Raw genomic sequence first — 19,022 nt, forward strand, 5'->3', positions numbered from 1 at the left:
TTTTCCCCAGTCCTGTGCACCAGCACATCCCCTCACTGTTGTGTCGCTTGGTCCAATCCACTTTGTTTCCAATTTAGAGAACCAGGGCTGTGTATGAACACCGGATATTTCTCAGCACACACACAGAACAGACCCCTAGTGGACCGTGAGGAGATATTTGATGAATTTGACAAAGTGTATCGAATTGAAATCATAGACTGCACCTTTAACTGCTTGTGAATATGTATTAAAACAAGACAGGATCAACGGGTTGGTTGTTAGGTATGAACTTCGACTTGGCTAACTTGGTTGAGCTCTGTTTATCAAGGTTGAGCAGCAGTTGTTTGGCACAGTGCTGTTGTTTTGCCACTTCTGCTGTGTGACGGATGAATCTGCTACATAAAGAGGTCGGACTAGTTTAGTGCATCATAATCAGTCTGAGGCTCTGTTCACACCTGACACTAAGATGGTTCTTGGCTCTAAATCCAGATGTAAACACTGCAGAGAAACTCATGTGCAAGTGGTCAGGGATTGAGTGGTATGAAAGCGAGCCGCGCAGCATGTCCCTGATCTCATTGAATGGCCATGTAGTAAACTGTGTAGTGTGCATATTGTCTGATAAACCTCTCAAACATCCATGCGCAAAATGAGCTGCAGTACCATATTCTGCATCTCTCGCTTTCTCACTGTCACTGTAGAGTGTCATGCCACTTTCTCACTCGTCTTGAACTAGCTGCCAAAATTGTTCAACCATCAAAGCAGCGTCTGTGAGATTACACGTATTCTTCTGTGGAGAAGAAATAGCAGAATTGGACTATTAAACTGGTTGCAAACTTGTAAACAGATTTAATGATTGAAGTTTTTCCCGACCACTTTCCGACATGAAGTGTGTTGTTATGATAAAGTGCTGCTTTGTCAAGTAGGCCCTCATTTGCTCTGTTGTCATAGCTACCCACTCAGCTTCACAAAGCAACTGTTGTAACTTGTTTTTAAGGTCCTCATACATCCGTAGAATTAGCTTGTCACTGGAGAAATGGCAGCTATGTGGTTTGTGCATTTTCTCGGGTATTTTCAAGCTCTAAGGGCACACATGGCCGTGATGGCTTCAGCCTTTGATGTGTTGGTTAAACCAGTTAGCAACACTTGGACTGGAGGAACAGTCAGATGTCGGTGAAGCCTTTGATGTTGTTGCATCAGTGCAGATGAAAATCTGTCACCTTGACAGGTAGTTGGATAGATAAATCAGTGTTCCTGCAGTGCTGGTATGCAGAAATGATTTCAAGCTTCCTTTTATGTGTGTTCATACATGCATGTGTTCATTTTCAGGAAACAGAGCCAGGCCCAGAACAGCTCTGCCCCTCCACTGGAGAGCCCGCCCAAAGAGCTGGCCAGCAGCTCGCCATCTCAGGTGAGAGTCTTGATCCTTCTTCTACCTCTCTCTCACCTTCACACACTTATGCCCCTTTTCGACAGTCATGGGCTGGCCTGGCTTGACTTGGTTTGGTTTGGGCCGACAGCCCAGTGCCACATGGATTTGCATTTCCAGTACAACAGGGCTGCCCACATAAAGGTGTGTCACACTGATGATGGCTTGTCTTGAGTGATGAAGGTTTGAAGTCCACAGTCCACAGCTGAAGTCCCCTGTTATTTTTGCTAAAAGAAGTTCACCTGTTGGAGGTGAGCTGTTTACAGAGGTGCAGTAAGAGCCTGTTGTCTGCAGCTCTTCATCAACATCTCACTGTAGCTGTTTCTGCTTTTACTTTCCTCCCTGCTGTATTATTAGACTTGCCTTTATTGAAGAAAAGCCGTTACCAAAGTTGCACTAATTCAGTGATACTTAATTTCCTGTTGATTCTTCTCAATAAAAGCCCCTTGTTATTTTGTGAAGGAATTTTTTTTTATCGTGAGGCAGAAAAATAAGGAAATGTTGAGTTTTTGAGTAGCAGCTTCACATAATTTCTGACACGGTGGACAGCGAACATGAGACAGTAAAATAAAGCATATATCTAAAGTAAAAACAGGATGCAGGAGAGAAACTGAACTCTAAACCACAGAGATTCAGTGAGAAGCTACAAAAGTACTGAGAGCTGAACTTAAGCCCCGTTTCCACCGAGCAGTTCAGTTCAGTACGCTTTTTTTCCATTTACACTGTAAAAAGTTGGGGATGGTGCCATCCATCAACACACCTTAAATTTCACTGTGACAACTTCAACCATAGCTTTAGTTTTTATATAACACACACTTTTAGTAATGAGTTGATCTTCCATCCATCTGAAATGCTAGGGTCTTGGTCCCATGTCTGAAGGGTTGGGCTTTCATTCCAGGTACCATATAGAAAGTGTTTGGTGGAAACGGGGCTATACAGAGACTTTTAAAAGTGCCTCTCTCTCTGGTCTCCTGCAGACAGAGGTGAATTGAATCTTGCAACACACATGGGGTTGTCAGGGGTTAGCTGCAGTCAGAGAGATGTCCCCACTACCCGTTTTAGGGTGGGCAGCCCAGCTTTCAGGCCTACTCCTCAGAAGGTCCATCTCTGATGCCAATCTGCGTGGCACCGCATGTCTTAACTGATAATGGAAATGCAAATCCGTGTAGCCAAAAGTGACAGTAGAAAAGGCCCATAACTTTTCCCTAAGCCGCCACTCTGCTCTCACCTCCCCAGTTGTACAATAACTCCTCTTTCTCTCCTACTAGTGATGGATGATATTCTCATGAACATGACGGCATACAAATAGTTTTCTCTCTATTGAAAATAAAATAATATTGTTGGAATACCTGTTTTTCAACAGTGCGTTTATTGCATTACTTTATTAATTTCCAGGCTGTTATTATGCCGACATTTGAGACTCTCAAGCTGCTTGATATTAATTTAGTAGAGTGTAAATATGCGTAGCTAATCTTTAACCAGAGCTTGTTTGCATTCAGCTTTTCTCACTCATCTAGTAGAAATCAGAGGGGAACTGGGGACAAGGATGTGTATTGGATATTTTTTCTACATTTCCATGAGTTTACCCGCAGTCTGATAACTGGGTTGTCCCTGCAGGCTGGTGGTTTCTGGTATTTCCAGGGAGGGTTTCTGTAAATCCTCTGGCTCCCACTCAACGGATTTGTGTTTCCTCTCTGTCTTGTCCTTGAATTTCCCCCTGCGTACATGTTTTCTGAACTGCTTCCAATTTATCAGTATTACTTACTCATGGTTGTTATGAGCTCTCCAAGAACATCTGAACTAATATACATTGTTAGCATGAGAGCAAAAGCTTTGTTACTAAATAAAATGGCCCCCATGCTACATTTCATTGGGGTAAAACTCTTTTTCTCCCTGCTCATTGCATAATCCATTTTTCCGTATCACTCAACCTGCTGCTCTCTTCGTAGGTCATCCCAGACTCCTGAGTTTACCCATTGTTTACACTTCCATTAGGTGGAGGAAGGAGGAGCCAGTCTGTTTATATTAATAGCTCCTTCCGCTCAGGTTCTTCTCACCTCAAACACCTACTGTATGCCCCCGCCTTTCCGCTCCCTCCCTCAGTAAACACAGTACACAAACACACAAGCAAACAGCACCCCAGGCTCGCTTTTAGATTCATAGGTATAAATAGAGAGCAACTCAGCAGGTAAAGCGGTGTGTAAACTTCAGATAGGTGAGGGATGGACCGGGGAGAGCTGCAATGCAAACAGGGTGAGACCATGACCACACAAAGACGGATAAATATAAATATAACTTCCGTTCCCGCTGGCATTTCATTTCAGCTATTTTCAAAAAGTTTTCCATTCATTCTGGAATATAGGAACAAAGGTAAAATAATCTCTGTATTCATCGTTTGAGATCAGTGGCCTCCTGACAATACTGCTACACACCATGCAAACATACATCGCCAGTATTTTCCCTGTCCATGCTATAACATTAGAGCGCTGCTTTATCCACTCTGGAGCCTGTTGTCAGCATAGACTGTATAAGATAGACAGACATAGCTGCCTCGACGTCACCAATTGGTTTGTAGTGTTGTTTTGTGGCCTTTAGTTTGGCATTTTGGCCATCTCCATCCTGTTTTTTTGGAACTAGAAGTGATCACATTTGGACAAGAGGGTAGAGCTGTGGAGGAGTGAAGGAGTGGATCTGACTCATAAGCCCCTTTTACACAGAAATCGCACTTTAGGGCCACAATTAAGCCCCTTCTTTATACCTGCTTTGCATTTTTACATAGAACCAAACGACTGCAGCATCAAACACAACAGCGTCGGCCTCTAGAGTCCAGCCACGGGGTCCAAATTTCTCCTTCGTCTTTAGTTCAAGGTCCACCCAGTTCAATTCATTCAGCGTCATACTTGTGTTTGGCCATGTCGTCTAGCTAGTTTGCTGTCTCTGTCAAGTGGCTGTCCGTTAGTTAGTTACTCACTCCACAGCAGGAAATGGCACTTAAAAATAAAAGCTCTGTGCCAGAAATTCACTGTACTTAAAAATGAAGTGTGTTTTTTACAAACTTGTCACATTTGCCACTTGTGGTCCATCCAGAATCAACCCGCGACCCACTTTTGGACCAGTTGGGAACCACTGCTCTAGTGTGACATACAATATATGCATCAGCAAGGGTTTATAAGCAATAAGCAATGCCATAACATGGGAATAACAATCATTTACCATCTCAGTTATATAGCAGCTGATCTCATTCTCTCCTTGGAGGGTAAGGAGCTCCAGGACTTAGTTACCTTCCCAATTTATGGACATTTTTGGCTGCTGTTCTTCTATTTTGAGTTAACTGCCAAGTGCTACCAGCCGCTTGTTAAATCTCCTGCGGTGGGTCGCACATTTAACATGTCAAAACGTCACACCCATCCTGCCCATGGTCCCATCCTGCTGGCCGTCCCATTTACACAGGCACTGCTCCAGTGCTGTTACTACTTCCATTGGCAGCTTAAAGGCAAGACAACTCTGTCTCCCCATTCTGCAGTCGTACCCTTTATACAGAACAGTGAGGCAGCACAATATTCCTGCCTTGAACAGGCGGTGTAAAAGGGGGCTATAGACTGTAGCGACACCTCGCGGACAGTTTGTCACTCAAGCAGTCCTGCCCTTAAATATTTGGTTTATGTCGTCTAAATAAAATGAAAATGAAAGAGTTATCTGAAACTTCACCCCCGCACAGTTGTCATGAATGTTGAAATTAGATACAGAGACCAAAACCGTTTTTTGTACCAGACTGTAAACATGTCTAGTTTTTCGGCACTTCCATATTGGCTTCATTTTTCAGCCCTGGAGGTTGCCACTTGTCATTTAGCAGTTTTTTGGTGTAAGAAAAGTGTATAATAATGACAACTTATGTAGTCAAAACAAAGAGGAAAATATTTTCAAAATTGCTTAGTGTGGAAATAGCCTAAGAAGCCCAGGCGGACCTCTGCGGTGGCTTTCGCTATTGTTACAGAAACCCTTATTAGTCCTGTTGGGACAGCCAACGCAGTGTTTGGGTCTGCCACTCCCAAAGACTTCAGTGTGTCTGGGTCAAACAGGGCCTGTCTGAATTGTAATCCCTGGTATTATGAAATGACGACACAGTCATCATCACCAGTGCTACTGAGAATACAGATCCTCTACTCCACCTTCTTTGTACCCATTCTTAGTGTTGCTCTCTCTATCTGCTTGTACTACATCCTCTCCTCTGTACGCTCCCTTGTCCTCCTCAGGCTCAGACCATTTTTGTTTGCTCTGACCTGGAATACACTTTCCCTCTCACTCACTCTGAGGGGAACTGAATTCATGTTGAACCCTGTTTTAGATTCTGCTACTAAAACTGCTATCTCCTTGCCAGAAACGGCCCGCTGTTGACTTCATTGACCCTCTCGCAAACAAGAAGCCCAGGATATCACACCTTGCCAGCAAGGCTGCAACAGCCCCAGTTAATGGCAAGCTCAGCTCCTCCTCTAATGGTAGAGGGGAGGCAGGCGGAGCGCAGCCAGGAGTGGCGGTTTCTACGTCAGACAGCGGCACGACGTCCAGCTCTCAGCCGCTCCCCGTGCTGGACATCCCTCGTCCTTTCGAAGCACTGTCGGACGTCAGCAATGACTCCAGCCACAACGGGAGAGACTGTGACTCTCAGGAAACAGTGGTGTCCGAGAGGCTCAGCCAACCTCCTTCGCTGTTCACGGGCTCGACGATGCTCACAGCACCCAGCGTCGCCACATCATCTCCTAGACACACAGCCCCGGATGGCCCTCGGGCCAAGAGTCCATCCTCCAACAGCAAGTCCAGGAAGAAGTCAAAAAAGCATAAAGACAAGGAGAAGAGCAAAGACAAAGACAAGGAGAAGGTGAGAGAAAGGGCGCAGGAAAAGGAGGAGAAGAAGAGGAGTCGTGGGGAGCGTGTGCCTGGACCGAACCGAGCCTGCGAGATGAGCCCAGGAAACCTCAAAAGCAACAGTATTCCACACAAAAGCACAGGTGAGAGCAGCACACATCACAGATTATTCCTCTGTGCAACATGCTCAACTTACAAAAATCAGTTTCACAGCTCTTGCGTCAGAAAAGAGATTTCTGAATAAAAGTAGTACTTTCTATGTGGATGGACACCAGTTAGTCATCACTGTGAGTCGGTGATGCGTCATGTGACTAGAGTATGACTCACTGATTAAATGGAGACCCCTGCTGTTCATCTTTATGGCTTCAGTAACCTCAAATACACGCCTGTGAATCCAACTGGCACATATCCTCTTCGGAGGATTACACTTTTAAGAGATGAATGATTTAAAAAACAAAAACAAATTATGAATAACAATCTTTTTGTTGTTGCACCACGGATAAATGCCATTGTCTAACTGTGTCACTTTGTTTCAGATCTGAATGGGATGTGCAACAGTACCAGTATTCCTTCGTCATCACCTGAGGTGGCAGACTATTTATTGTGAGTACAGCGTCTCGATTTTGTCTGAAGGGAATTTATAGTCTTTAGCTTTGTAAACCCCAGGGCAAATTTATTGAATTGGTTTGTGTTGGTTCCTCTCATAACGCCTGTTTTCACCTGGTATTGACATGCATCTTGAGTGATCGATCACAGGTGGACACCTCTAAAGGCCAGTCTGTCATCTGAAAAAATCGTTACACACAGAAACCTTGCACACTGATGTGTTTTATTGTTCTATTCATTGTGAAAAACAAAATTAAAAGGCACATTTCTTCCTTTGCCTCTCCCCACTGGAGTTACCTGTCTGGCTGTCACCACTCCCTTTCCTGTCTTTCATTTGGCACCGCAGCTGCATGAAGGGGCAGAGCTGTCCTCCCTCTCTGTCCTCCACATTCCATGTGTGGTCCACATCCTCCTCCTCCTCGTCATCATCATCATCCACCTGAATATTATCTGAGTAATATTCTGAGTTATGAAATGATTCTGTGCGTCCCGTTCCTCTGTTTTGTCATAGCTGTGTGCTGCCGCCACATTTTCTTCACTGATTCTTGGTCAGACAAAGAAACCAAAAAAGGCTTCTGACGCATGCGACAGAGTGAGGCTGTTTCGGTTTCAGTAAGAGTTTGTTGGGAAAGGCTGCTGCTGTTTTAGCTACTGCAAACTGGGCAGATATTGAACTGACTGTTTGCTGGGACGAGAGCAGCTCCTTCAGCACTGTCTCTAACCTGTGTAACAGCAGCAACAGAAAGTTTGTTTATCCGGCAAGGATGTCAGTTTAGTAGGCAGTCCTGCACTCTGGCCCAGGACATATTAGCGCACACATTGCTGAAAGAAATGGACCATATGCAGCCCAAGTCACCTCCAAATGTGATCTGAGCGATTGAATGCATTGAGGACGCATTGGGTGCATTCAGACTTGTAATTAGAGCTGTCCACATACAATCTAAACACCCAAGACGCATGTTAATACCACGTGCAAACCAGGCCATGAAGTCCCCCTCCAATAACCATTATTACTTTCACTTGACGTAAATGGCTGAAGTGACTTTAATGTACATATTGTGGCTTTCTCCAAAATCTCCATTCAGTAACATTCTCTCTTATTTCCCTCCCAGGAAGTACACGGTGATCAGCTCTCTGGAGCAGCGTCAGAGGTATAAAAACGATTTCAACGCCGAGTACAGTGAGTACCGGGGTCTGCATGCTCGGATAGAGTGCATCACCCGGCAGTTCACTGTGCTTGACAATGAGCTCAAACAGCTCCATCAAGGCACAGACAAGTACAAGGTAGACTCCTTAAACAACGCACACAGATCTGTTATTATTTTTTAACTAAAAAGATGTTCAGTCAGTGTTTATTGATACCACTAATCCTTTTTTGTGTGTTCTCTCCACAGACAATCCACAATCAGATACTTGAAGAGTATCATAAAATAAAAAAGGTAAGTTAAAGTCCTGCTGTAACAGATACTGATGACGTAATTATGGAAGTGGATGATCAGATTGTGACTCTTTTCCATATGCCTTGCAGACTAATCCAAACTATAGCCAAGAGAAGAACCGCTGTGAATATCTACACAACAAACTGGCACATATAAAGAGACTTATTGCCGAGTACGATCAACAGCAACTTTAAAAGTAGTTCTTAGACACTGTTTCCCTGTTATCTCTGGAAACCAAGCAGATAAAGGAAAACTCTGGATTCCACTTGTGCTAAAAAAAATAACTGTTCTCATGAGATGCCATGAAAGGAGTATTCCCCTCACTGGGCCGAAGGCTTTAATGAGGACTAAGCAGGACACACAATCTTTTTCTCTCTCTTTCCTTTATTTTTTTGTTTCTTTTTTTGGAAGATGGGGTTGGGCCGAGTGTGGCCGGGTCCGTCTGTGTAGTTACAATGAATGCATCCAAAAAAAAAAAAAAAAAAAGGTTCTGTGTGGCTTTATTTTTCTCAACAGCCCACCCTGCTTATAGTGCACAGAGGTCTGAAAGAGTCAATCACGGAAGCTTTCCCACTTTCTCGGGAGATAATCCAAATAATCTTTTTCCTGCTTTTGAAACTGGAGGGAACACTGAGATGAAAACTTCAGATTGTACGCCAAATGCAACTAATTTGTTTTTGAGAAATGAAGCATCAGTTTCCCCCTCGCATATACTGAATCGAATGGTTATGATGTTGAATTTATTTCTCTGTTTTTATTTATTTTTGACACTTAAATTGGGGGGATGAGTCTGTTTTACACTCCTCAATATCAGTACTTTAAAGCTGTCTCTTCTTTTCTGTCCTCACATCTTGAATGTCAGCCAGTATTTTATTCAGAAGCTGCCTTGCCCATCTCATTGTCAATCTGTTGGCGTTAATTATATTTTTTCTCTTCTAAAGAGACGCAGATATCACTATTGATGAAATCAAAACGATGCATCTAAATGCACAGTCAGATGCAGGTCGGCTTTTATTTTCTAAAACCATGTGCAGATGTCTTAACAGAGGGGACGTGTGTGAAAATTTCCAGTTGCTCTCGAGCTGGAGGTTTTCTTCAAACACAGTTCTCCTCACTCAGCGGTGACGAGCTGCAGCGCTTGTTCATCGGTTACAGCAGTGGTCTTTAGTCATGGTTCATCACATATTGTATCAATGAAAAACTATATTAAGCTCGTAATTGGTTGTCTTTCCAGTTGAGGTCATGATGGCTTTTGTAGCAATAGAACTATTCAAAGTTGTCTGAAGAGTTTCGGCTTCAGAAGATCCTCTAATTGTAAGATGGTGCGGGAAGCACGGGGTGCAGATCTGCAGGCTTTTTTCTTAATATCTCGAAAATGTTAACAAAAAAAATTAAGTTTTCTTCCACAGATCTGAAATCTCCTTAGTAACCATCATCATCACCTTTTGGTTCTGTTAAAATGTGTTTACAGTGTCTTTTAAAAAGATCAAATGTTCTGTTTCGTCTGCTCATCGACCCACACGATAGTCCATCGAGACGACTGTTAAGACGAAGCCATCCTCGATCATCTTCCAGGCGGAGGCCTCTCGGAGGAGAGAGGCGCTTCCCCTGCGACCAGTTTTTGCCTTTTCAAATGTGATGTCAGATATTTACGGAGGTTGACCTGAAATCCTGGATCAGCTCTCCTCTCTGAGAAGACGGATCCACCTATCCGACGACAAATTAGAACTGCTGTATATCGGAACTCAACCTGATGAACGAGCGGGTCGAGTCTAGTCGACGAATGCATTTCTTATATCGACCTTTTTATGTGAATATGAAAAATCAGCACTTTTTCTCCTGATCTTGCTGTTACCTGAGGGTTTTGTCCAAATGACACTTTTCTCTTTGTCCATCAGAGTGCATGCTTTATGAATGTGTTACAATGAACAGTCTTTACTTGAAAAAAAAAACTGCCCAAGGATATCGAAAGCCAAGCAAAGGCCTAGTCCAACCGAATTTAGTATGTAATCAATTCGACGTGGCTCTGACCAGCATGTATACCAAAGTGCTTACCTGAGTGGGATGAAACAAAAACGCTCTACCAAATGTTGGCAAAGGAACATGTCACACTATTCTCTACTTCCTGTTCTCATTTCTTTTGTCATAATTTATCGCCCAGTGGAAACTTGCTCAGTGTTGGGTTTTTTTTGTTTTTGTTTTTTGTTTTTTGTTTTTTTTTGTGTGTGTGTGTGTGTGTGTGTGTGTGTGTGTGTGTGTGTGAGAAGTCAGAGGAGGCTCCTTTGCTCCAGATTGGATTTGCATGACTGGGCTCAAGTGTTTCAGTATAACGCCAGGTTTCAGATTATATCACTCTTCTAATGCAAACACTACATTACAGCCAATGCTTCAAGACTCATCACAACGATGCTGCTGGGTCAAGGCTGAGGCTGGATCTGGGACTTGATGTCTGGGCGACGAACGTGAAGTTTCTAAAGGTGAATGTCTCATCACCGGAGTCGGCATCGCCCAGTACTGCAACCTTTAACTAGAAAGACACTTTTCACCTCTCTTACTGTATCTTGTTTTCCAGAAACATCCATGATTACTGTATTACACCTCTATTACGGTCAGAATCCATTGTTAATGAGTTCATCGGTAAACACGTTTTGCTTCGACAGAGAGCAAACTGTTTGAGAGTAACAATATGCCAGCACAGGAGTACTGTTGTATGAGATGATTGTGCCAAAATGACCTGTTGTATAGGTTTTTTTTTTTCTTTTCTCTGAGTATATACATGCTGCTGTATAAGCAAAGAGGGCTTTGGAGAAGAGTCATGAAATGTTGGCGCTAAAACCCAAAGCACGCTTTTTGAAAACCATAAGGGACTGGGACTGAAATTGATCTTTGTTTCAATAAAAATCTTTAAAATCCTTATTTGTGAAATTCTGAACCAGTTGTTGCTGTCCATTATTGTCACGAGGATGAATTCTAGCTTTAGTTGTTGCTTAAAAGTCTGAGATTTTACATTGTTAAGGAGGATGATTATTGTGTTAAACATGAATGCATGAATGAATTCAGTGTATACAGTTGGTATTTGGTTTATGTGAAAGGGACAGCTAACCCCGGAGGTACTAAATTCATATTTTTTCCTCTTACCTCTAGTGCTGTTTATCAGTCTAGATTGTTTGATGTGAGCTGCATAGTGTTGAGGATATCGACCGTGGAGATATCGACCGTAGAGAAGTCTGCCTTGTCTCCAATATAATGGAATTAGATGGCACTGAGTTTGTGGTGCTCAAAGTACCAAAAAAGTACATTTGAAAAACTCACCATTAGTGTCTCTTTCTAGAAATCATGACCTGGTTACTCAAGATAATCCACAGATCTTGTTGTGAGCAGTTTCATTCAGGAACTATTTTCTTTGTACCGAACTATAACTGCGCAGGGGTCCATGTCATTGGTCCGACAGCCCATTAGTCCGACAGTCCGTGGTGCTGAACGGCTCCCGGCGGGCGTATTTCTACCTTGATGGTGCGCCATGACCGGCTCTGGGTCAGCTGGGAAAGGCTTGAGGCGAAGCAGGCTCACAGCTTATGTGTTTGTCACTTTCCTTTTCATTTTAACCCACACCATGATCTTTTCCTAACCCTAACCAAGTGGTTTTTGTGCCTAAACCTAACCAGACCTTAACCACAGGGCATCATGATGATTTCGGAACAACGGGACTTCCGAACAATGGGTTTAATATGGTCGGAACAATGGGACGTCGGACCAATGGGCAGTTCCCCTGTGCAGAAGGAAGCGTGCAGCTACTGCTAGCTCACCTAGCACCACTGAGCTAGCTAACGTTAGAGCTTAGTCAAGAAAGAGACCATTAAAAATAGCGCTTCACCCACAAAATGACCATTTGTAAAGCAGTTAGTCGTGTTGTTACCTTGAATTCATGAAGAAAACTGTTTTATCGCACATGCCTCCAAGAAAAACGGCATCATTGATTGGGGACCACTTAAACAACAGCAAAACTGTATCAAAACCTGTTCGTCCTTTGTTTAAGATGAGTTTATGTCCTGTTGAATTTTCATGAAGACACACCCCAACATTCTGCATCACATACGGAGTTCAGTTTCTCTTTTGTATTAGTTTTTCTATGTTCATACCTATATATACATTTACTTTATTGGTGCATTGTGGCTTCCGTATCACACACTGTAACACACTTTTATGTTACTTTCTGCTGTAACTGTGTCCTACAGAAGGCCAGGAGAGATAGGGCTATAGGCCTTTTGAGTGTGATGAAATTGTCTGACTGGACTCTGAAATAACTAAACGAATCTGGCTTTGTGGAGAGCATAGGTAATTGTCATTGTCAGTTTAGTTTTAAATAGTAAGGTTTTAGCGTCAAAGTTTTAGAATTCAAGGTAGCACAGCGTGACTAATTGTTATGCAAATGGTCATGTTGTGGGAGAATTGTTCCTTAAATGTTTACACCTCGTTCTTTCATGAGCACAAGCCTCTCAACCGTGAGTAGATGCACACTTCCTTCTCTGCACAGTGATTCAGTTGGTGGGTGTAGTTCGGTAGAAAGAAAATAGTTCCTACATGAAACTACTCACAACAAGGTCTGTGGATTATCTTGTGTAACCAGGTCATAATTTTTGAGCATTTGAGCACCACCAGCTGAGCGCCATCTAGTTCCATTACATTCAGGAGAAAACACACTGACAGTGAACGCCCTGTGTCAAAAAAAAACACTTGCTTTCAATGTACAACCCCACACTGGCTGCAGCTAGACGTGCGTTGGTGCTCCTGGACGCACCGTCCCTCGACGCTTTACGGCATGTCCTATTTCCAGCCTTGCAGGCCCCAAAATTAAATGCGTTTTCCCTAATTGCTTTCTGCAGCTCCTCTTTGCTCCTGTGGCAGCTTGACTCCTCTCTCACTGTTTCTTTAAACATTTTTATAGGATTGTATATTGACTTTCTGGCTTTGACAAAAGATTTTCTAGGAAAGTACGTAGAGGGTCTAGTTTAAGCCCCCCAAGTCTGGAGACTCCATTCCATAAAACTATTATTAATGAGAAGCTGGTGTACTTGACAGAGATTCCCTTTTTCATTCCTATTTAATGAACCAACATTTGTTTACAATTACTGAGACCTGTAGTGAGGAGGGTGTCCTGCAGATGGCAGCACTTTCACACTGTTGCTGTCCACAGCCTCCACAGCAGCTGGCACACCTTGTTTTTGTTCAAAAAAACAGCAACAAATTCAACAGAAACATTTGGATCACTCTGCTCTCCCCAGTTTTCATTGTTTCTCATGAGAGTTAAACAGTTACACTCCGACAATGACACATTCACGAGGCAGTTTCACTGCAAGGGAATGATGGAGGTTAGTTAATCTATTCCCTTAGTGTTCAGGGTGTTTGTGCAGTCTATATTACTATGTATGTGCTGCCTGTGTCTAATGATCACCCTCTTATAACCCATGAATGAATGCATGCCAAGCCTGTGCCTTGCACTGAAATGTGGATTCCAATAAAAGGCCCTGGCATGGCAGCATGAGCAGAAGATGCTCCAGCAAGGCAACAGAGAGGACAGAGCTCGCTGTAATCTGACACACTGTGAAAGATCCCAGAAATCTACATAGCGACTGTGTTCCACTTGGCCGGGCTGAGCTGTGCCTGAGCCTCGCTATGCTGCTACTGGCTCTCATCCCAAAGTTGGCCTCAGCGCTGCTCAGGGAGCTGGAGGGGGGCCCGGTCAGAGAGTTCACTGTGGCAGGCTGCCATCTCTCCCTCTCCCCAACATACAGCAGAGTATACATGTTTACACACATCGTTCTGCTCCCCCCTCTGTGTTTCCAGGGTTTTACTCGACAGACAGGATTTAATTTGTCTGGGTTTTCTGCACTGAAATGCAGAGCGCCTTCTACTTTATTTAGATTCTCTGTGAACACAGGCAGTTGGCGCTTTAATGGGAAAATGTAGGCCGCAGTTGAAATAAAGGTCAGTCAATTATTTGAGGTAATTGGTATGTGTATTAGACATGAGGGCATTTCATAATAGCTTCAAGTAAAATGGTCCATTTTTCTATAAAACCTGCACGTCCACATCCAAACACAGATCAAGCTAATACTGGCGTTATACATGTAGGCTCATGTGCTGAGAAAGAAACAAGTCCTAGCACATGATTTGCGGGCAGCTTGGCAACCTGTGACGTGCACATAAAAACCAAACATAATTGTGTGCAAAAACAGTCTTTATATAGTCACAATTAAGGGACTGTTTGTTACTTATAAGCGGGGAGGTGTGGTGCAAATATGGGGAGGCATGTCAAATCATTTTTTAAGCACTGGGGAGTAGGCGTTGGCGATGTGGCCCTCAAATGATGTCACAATATTATTACAGTAATTTAGAGTGAGATTCAGATTCTGTATACAGTATTAATAGTTCAACAAAATAAAATCTACCACAAATTACACATTTAAACAGCTTACAACATACAAATAGCATACAAATTTAAATAGTTGGATTTTGTATTTATTTTATCGCAGATTTGAAAAACAAAACAAAACATGCCTTTCAATGCATATTTTCTTTAAAAAAAAAATACCAGAATGGCACAATTTATCATAGCCACAAACTGTAATAACGGAAATTACTGTTGGATTTTCACTTTTACAACACCCCTTGAACACAACGTGCAAAAAACACATAACTAAATCGGAGCTCAAAATGATGCTGTTTCATCCAAATCACTTTATTTTACATCTTATTTTAAACATGGCCAAAATTAAACTGTTTGCATGAACTAACCAGCATGCAGGACAAGAGTGAAAAGCCACCAGAGTTTCATTTTCAACTTTTAACTTTTAAACATCAGTGGGTCAGAGTAAAAAACTGAATAACTGAGCTACCGGGCGCCCGTGTACAAAGGCTGTGTCCTTGCCACAGCAGCCGAGGGTTCAATTCCAACCCACGGCCTTATGCTGCATGTCATCCCCACTCTCTCCCCCCTTCATGCTACATCTGTCCTATCGAATTAAGACAAAAAAAGCCCCAAATTTATATATATAAAACATGAAAACCTAATTCATGGTGGAAGGAGAGTCATGCATTTTCCACCAGTCACTCAGGGAGGCTCATGCAAAAATATTTAGAGCTTTGGGGAGGGTAAAAAAAAGAAAGAAAAGAAGTCACACCCCAGCTACCCCCTCCTCTGATTAATAAAGAACAGTCCCTAGAAAGGAAACACAATCAGTAAAATGAAGAGTGAATGTGATTTTGTTACTAGTGTGAACTCAGTTGTTGTTTTTTTCTGCTCTCTGTAACATTCTTTGAGTTTTATTATTTTGTACTCGTGGTGCAAAGAGTTGAACACACAACAGCAGTCATGCACTCTTGTGTCCACAAACCTGTGTGGAGGTGAGAGCGCAGAGCAATAACCAGCTCTGCTGTTTTACAGTCAAAGAGCTGCCGTCAGTTCACCGAGAGATTCTGACACTTTAGCTTATTTTGTCTTTTTAGGTGCCGGGAAGGAATATTATAATTAATCTGGTAACACTTTACTTGAAGGTATCTACATAAGGGTGACATGACACTGTCATAGCTATGACATAACACGGTCATGAACCAGTCATAAACATTATATACATGTCATAAATGTTTCTAACTGCTGTCATTAAGTGTCATTTGGTTATTGTAATGACATGTTGACATTGTTTGGGTTGTCTTGATTATGACAACTTAATCAAAGTGACATTACCAGAAGTTGTCTTTGTCATCATGACAAGTTGACATTAAATTTGTTTGGGATGTCCTTATAATGACAACTTGACATTAACCAGGATGACATTATCAGAAGATGTCTTTGTCATAACAACATGACATTAACAAGAAATGCATCTCTTTTGTGTTTATGACAAGTTGACATAATGATTATTATTGTTAACTCTGAAGTTAGAGTTGATCATCTTGTTTACCTCTTGTTCCCTCTGCAGTGTCTGTGTCACTTGCAGCCTGCTGTGTCTTGTCCTCTGTGAGGGACAGTTGGTGATTCTTCAATGACAGTGAGTGATTCAGCTTCTCATATGAATGTCGTGACCTTCAGAGTCACTTTTAACAGGAAGAGGATTGTTTCCCTCTGCACAGCTGATCTAACTGCAGATACCACGTCCTCGTCTGATTATAAATGTCCAGTCAGAATCACAGAAAGGTCCAGATAGAGATAAGAAAATACATTTTAAAGGTGTAATTTTCTTCAAGTTTATTGCATCTATGATACTTGAGCATACTTGATTAAACACTTAGTTAATGGACTCATTTGTAGCAAGTCAGGTGGTGATTGTGCTGGTCGTATCAAGTATGGATTTTATATACTGTACATTACTATTCCAGGTCTCTGTTTCAGTGTGAAGTGCAAAATAAAGCCTAAAACAAGCCAGAATCAACAGATATGTTGCTTTAGCAAAGCTATTCTTCAAACTTCACATTTGAAATAAAAGGTTCGGTCAGCTGAACACACTATGGACTGACAAATCACAGTTTAGACCTGTTCAATCCAACCACTGAGTGAACTGCAGAGCACTCAGAAAAATGACTTCCCAAAATATCTAGAGCCTCATTTGCACCGTTGTATTTCAATAATGATCGAGGGTCACTTACACATTTCTGGACTGGAACATAAATTCAGAATCCAAGATCTTCTCACCCGTTATGCAACACTCTAGGGACATTGACTGTTCTTCTTTTGGGGCCAAAACTTCATAGTTTAAATGTTAATTATACATTTGGTGTCTGAATCGTACTGTTTGTATCTATGTTAATGTAGCCATTATTAAATGAAAGAAGAGAAACATTGATATAACAGGTGGTTCCAAACTTTTTAAAGGTGGTGTATATGGCTCTAATCAGCCAATTGTCTGTGAATGAGCTGAGGACATCTTTTTTTTTACTCTAACTGAGCTGTGAACACATTATTCTGTAGTATCCATTCATCCTAACATTTAAATGATTGTTGTGTCAATAACAATGCAATCACGTCACCCTAAAAAAACATTTTACATTTCACTACAGCCACCCTCAGTACATTATTAAAAACCAGAGCAGATTAGATACGTCTTGTCGTAAGTCTTTTAGATGCTTTTTTGTTTTTTATCTTTAAAGCATGTGTATTTGTTCGAGTTCAAGTTTACTGTCACAGGTAAAAGATTGCACAAAGGGCACACATCCTCCCACAACAACAACAAATAACATAAAAACAGCACGTAGCAAGTCACCACAGTGCACACCTTTAGTCTGCACAGAGTAGATGAACGGAAGACATTTAAGTGTGAATATAACCAAAATGGAAATCAAAGAACATTACTGACAATTTGATTTGATGTTTCAGGTTTTGGTCATTTGCAACAGTACTTTGCACGACCATGGACAGATGGCTGTACACTAAAAAATGATTCATGGGGTAAGTGGATAACACTAAAATAAAGAAGAGTTTTGATATTAAAAAATTGCTTCATTAACGTATTTTAGTCAGTTGACAACTTATTTTAAGATGTTGGTCAAATTCAAAAACACTTTTGACATTTTTTGAGTTGGATGGAATTAAAATAAATAAGTTAGAATGTATCAAATTAAATAGTTTGGATGAATATTAAGTTGGTTCGACTTAATTAAGTTTTTCAAGGTCAAAGCAAATGAAGTTGGTTTCACTAAAGTAAATGAGTTTGTCAGGCTACAAAAGACTCATTGGATTAACTCAGTGATGCTAGAGTTGGTGCATGCAAACTGGCCGAGCTAGAAGCTGAACTGTATCACCCGAAGAAGCTGAGCTCTGAAATACACTGCTGGAAAAGCTGGAAAGTTAACTGAAACAATGCCAAAGCTGGAAATGAATTACATTAAAATGCTGAAAGAATAATTCTGTCTAGTATTTATGGACAGATGAACTGCATTGTTAAAAAAAAGTATCAGCTATAAAATGCATTATGAGTGAGAGCTGAAATGTGTTGCATAAAAAGAAAGGGAGTGAATGGCACTGCATCGGAACAGCTGAATGCTGAAATGCATTAATGATGAGTATGTTCATCTGAAGAAGGTGACTGATTGATTAAAGAAAAGAACAAAATGCATAAACTGTGATAATTCAAAATCTGTAAAAGATTTCAAGAAGCTGATTTGGAGTTTTACACTTCAAAGTCTTGTCACTCGTTAAAGGATTAAATGAAGTCTGTGGATGAAAGTAGTGGAACTTCAAAATAGAGTGGGTTTAGGAGGATTTGAAAAGTTTTTACATTACAAAGCTGAAAAAGCTTCATATTTTATTATATATACTTTATAAAGTATAAGAAGTTGAAAAAAGTTGTTTAAGAATAAGAATCAAAAAGAGCTAAGTTAAGAATGGTGTGAATGCTGCTGAGTCAGCACCTCTAGAAATTAGTTAACCTTGTATAGACAGTAGCTGACCTTTGATAGACACATAAATATTTACACACCACACATGCGTGCACACACACATGCACACAGAGTGAGAGATAACAAATGCATCCTGCTGTTAGACCTGCATCTGGATCAATGGACCTGGACGGATCAAAGTCCTAAATGAGGACAACTGTCTCATTAGATTATTCACAAAGGAATGCTACCGTACAGTTTTGTCTCATTGCCTCGATCCTAACAGAGTTTAAAAAGACAAAATACTCCACATAAAAGTAAAGAAGTTTATGCTCCAT

At 41.6% G+C, this 19,022-nt stretch overlaps 2 protein-coding genes across 2 annotated transcripts in view; one reads left to right on the forward strand and one right to left on the reverse strand.

Annotated features, from left to right (window-relative positions):
* Positions 1-11,245, forward strand: part of ell (elongation factor RNA polymerase II) — a 48,905-nt gene extending 37,660 nt beyond the window's left edge. Inside the window, exons 7-12 of the mRNA XM_049587231.1 lie at positions 1,306-1,387; positions 5,784-6,411; positions 6,805-6,871; positions 7,987-8,158; positions 8,269-8,313; positions 8,403-11,245. Of these exons, the coding sequence (XP_049443188.1) occupies positions 1,306-1,387; positions 5,784-6,411; positions 6,805-6,871; positions 7,987-8,158; positions 8,269-8,313; positions 8,403-8,507 (1,099 nt within the window). The 3' untranslated portion in view covers positions 8,508-11,245. The remainder of the gene's footprint in view (positions 1-1,305; positions 1,388-5,783; positions 6,412-6,804; positions 6,872-7,986; positions 8,159-8,268; positions 8,314-8,402) is intronic.
* zgc:92140 (uncharacterized protein LOC447854 homolog) overlaps positions 1-19,022 on the reverse strand; it is a 670,238-nt gene that overhangs the window by 470,926 nt on the left and 180,290 nt on the right. The gene's annotated exons all lie outside the window — the stretch shown is intronic.

The sequence above is a fragment of the Epinephelus fuscoguttatus genome, linkage group LG10 (assembly GCF_011397635.1).
Source record: "Epinephelus fuscoguttatus linkage group LG10, E.fuscoguttatus.final_Chr_v1".
NCBI lineage: Eukaryota > Metazoa > Chordata > Actinopteri > Perciformes > Serranidae > Epinephelus > Epinephelus fuscoguttatus.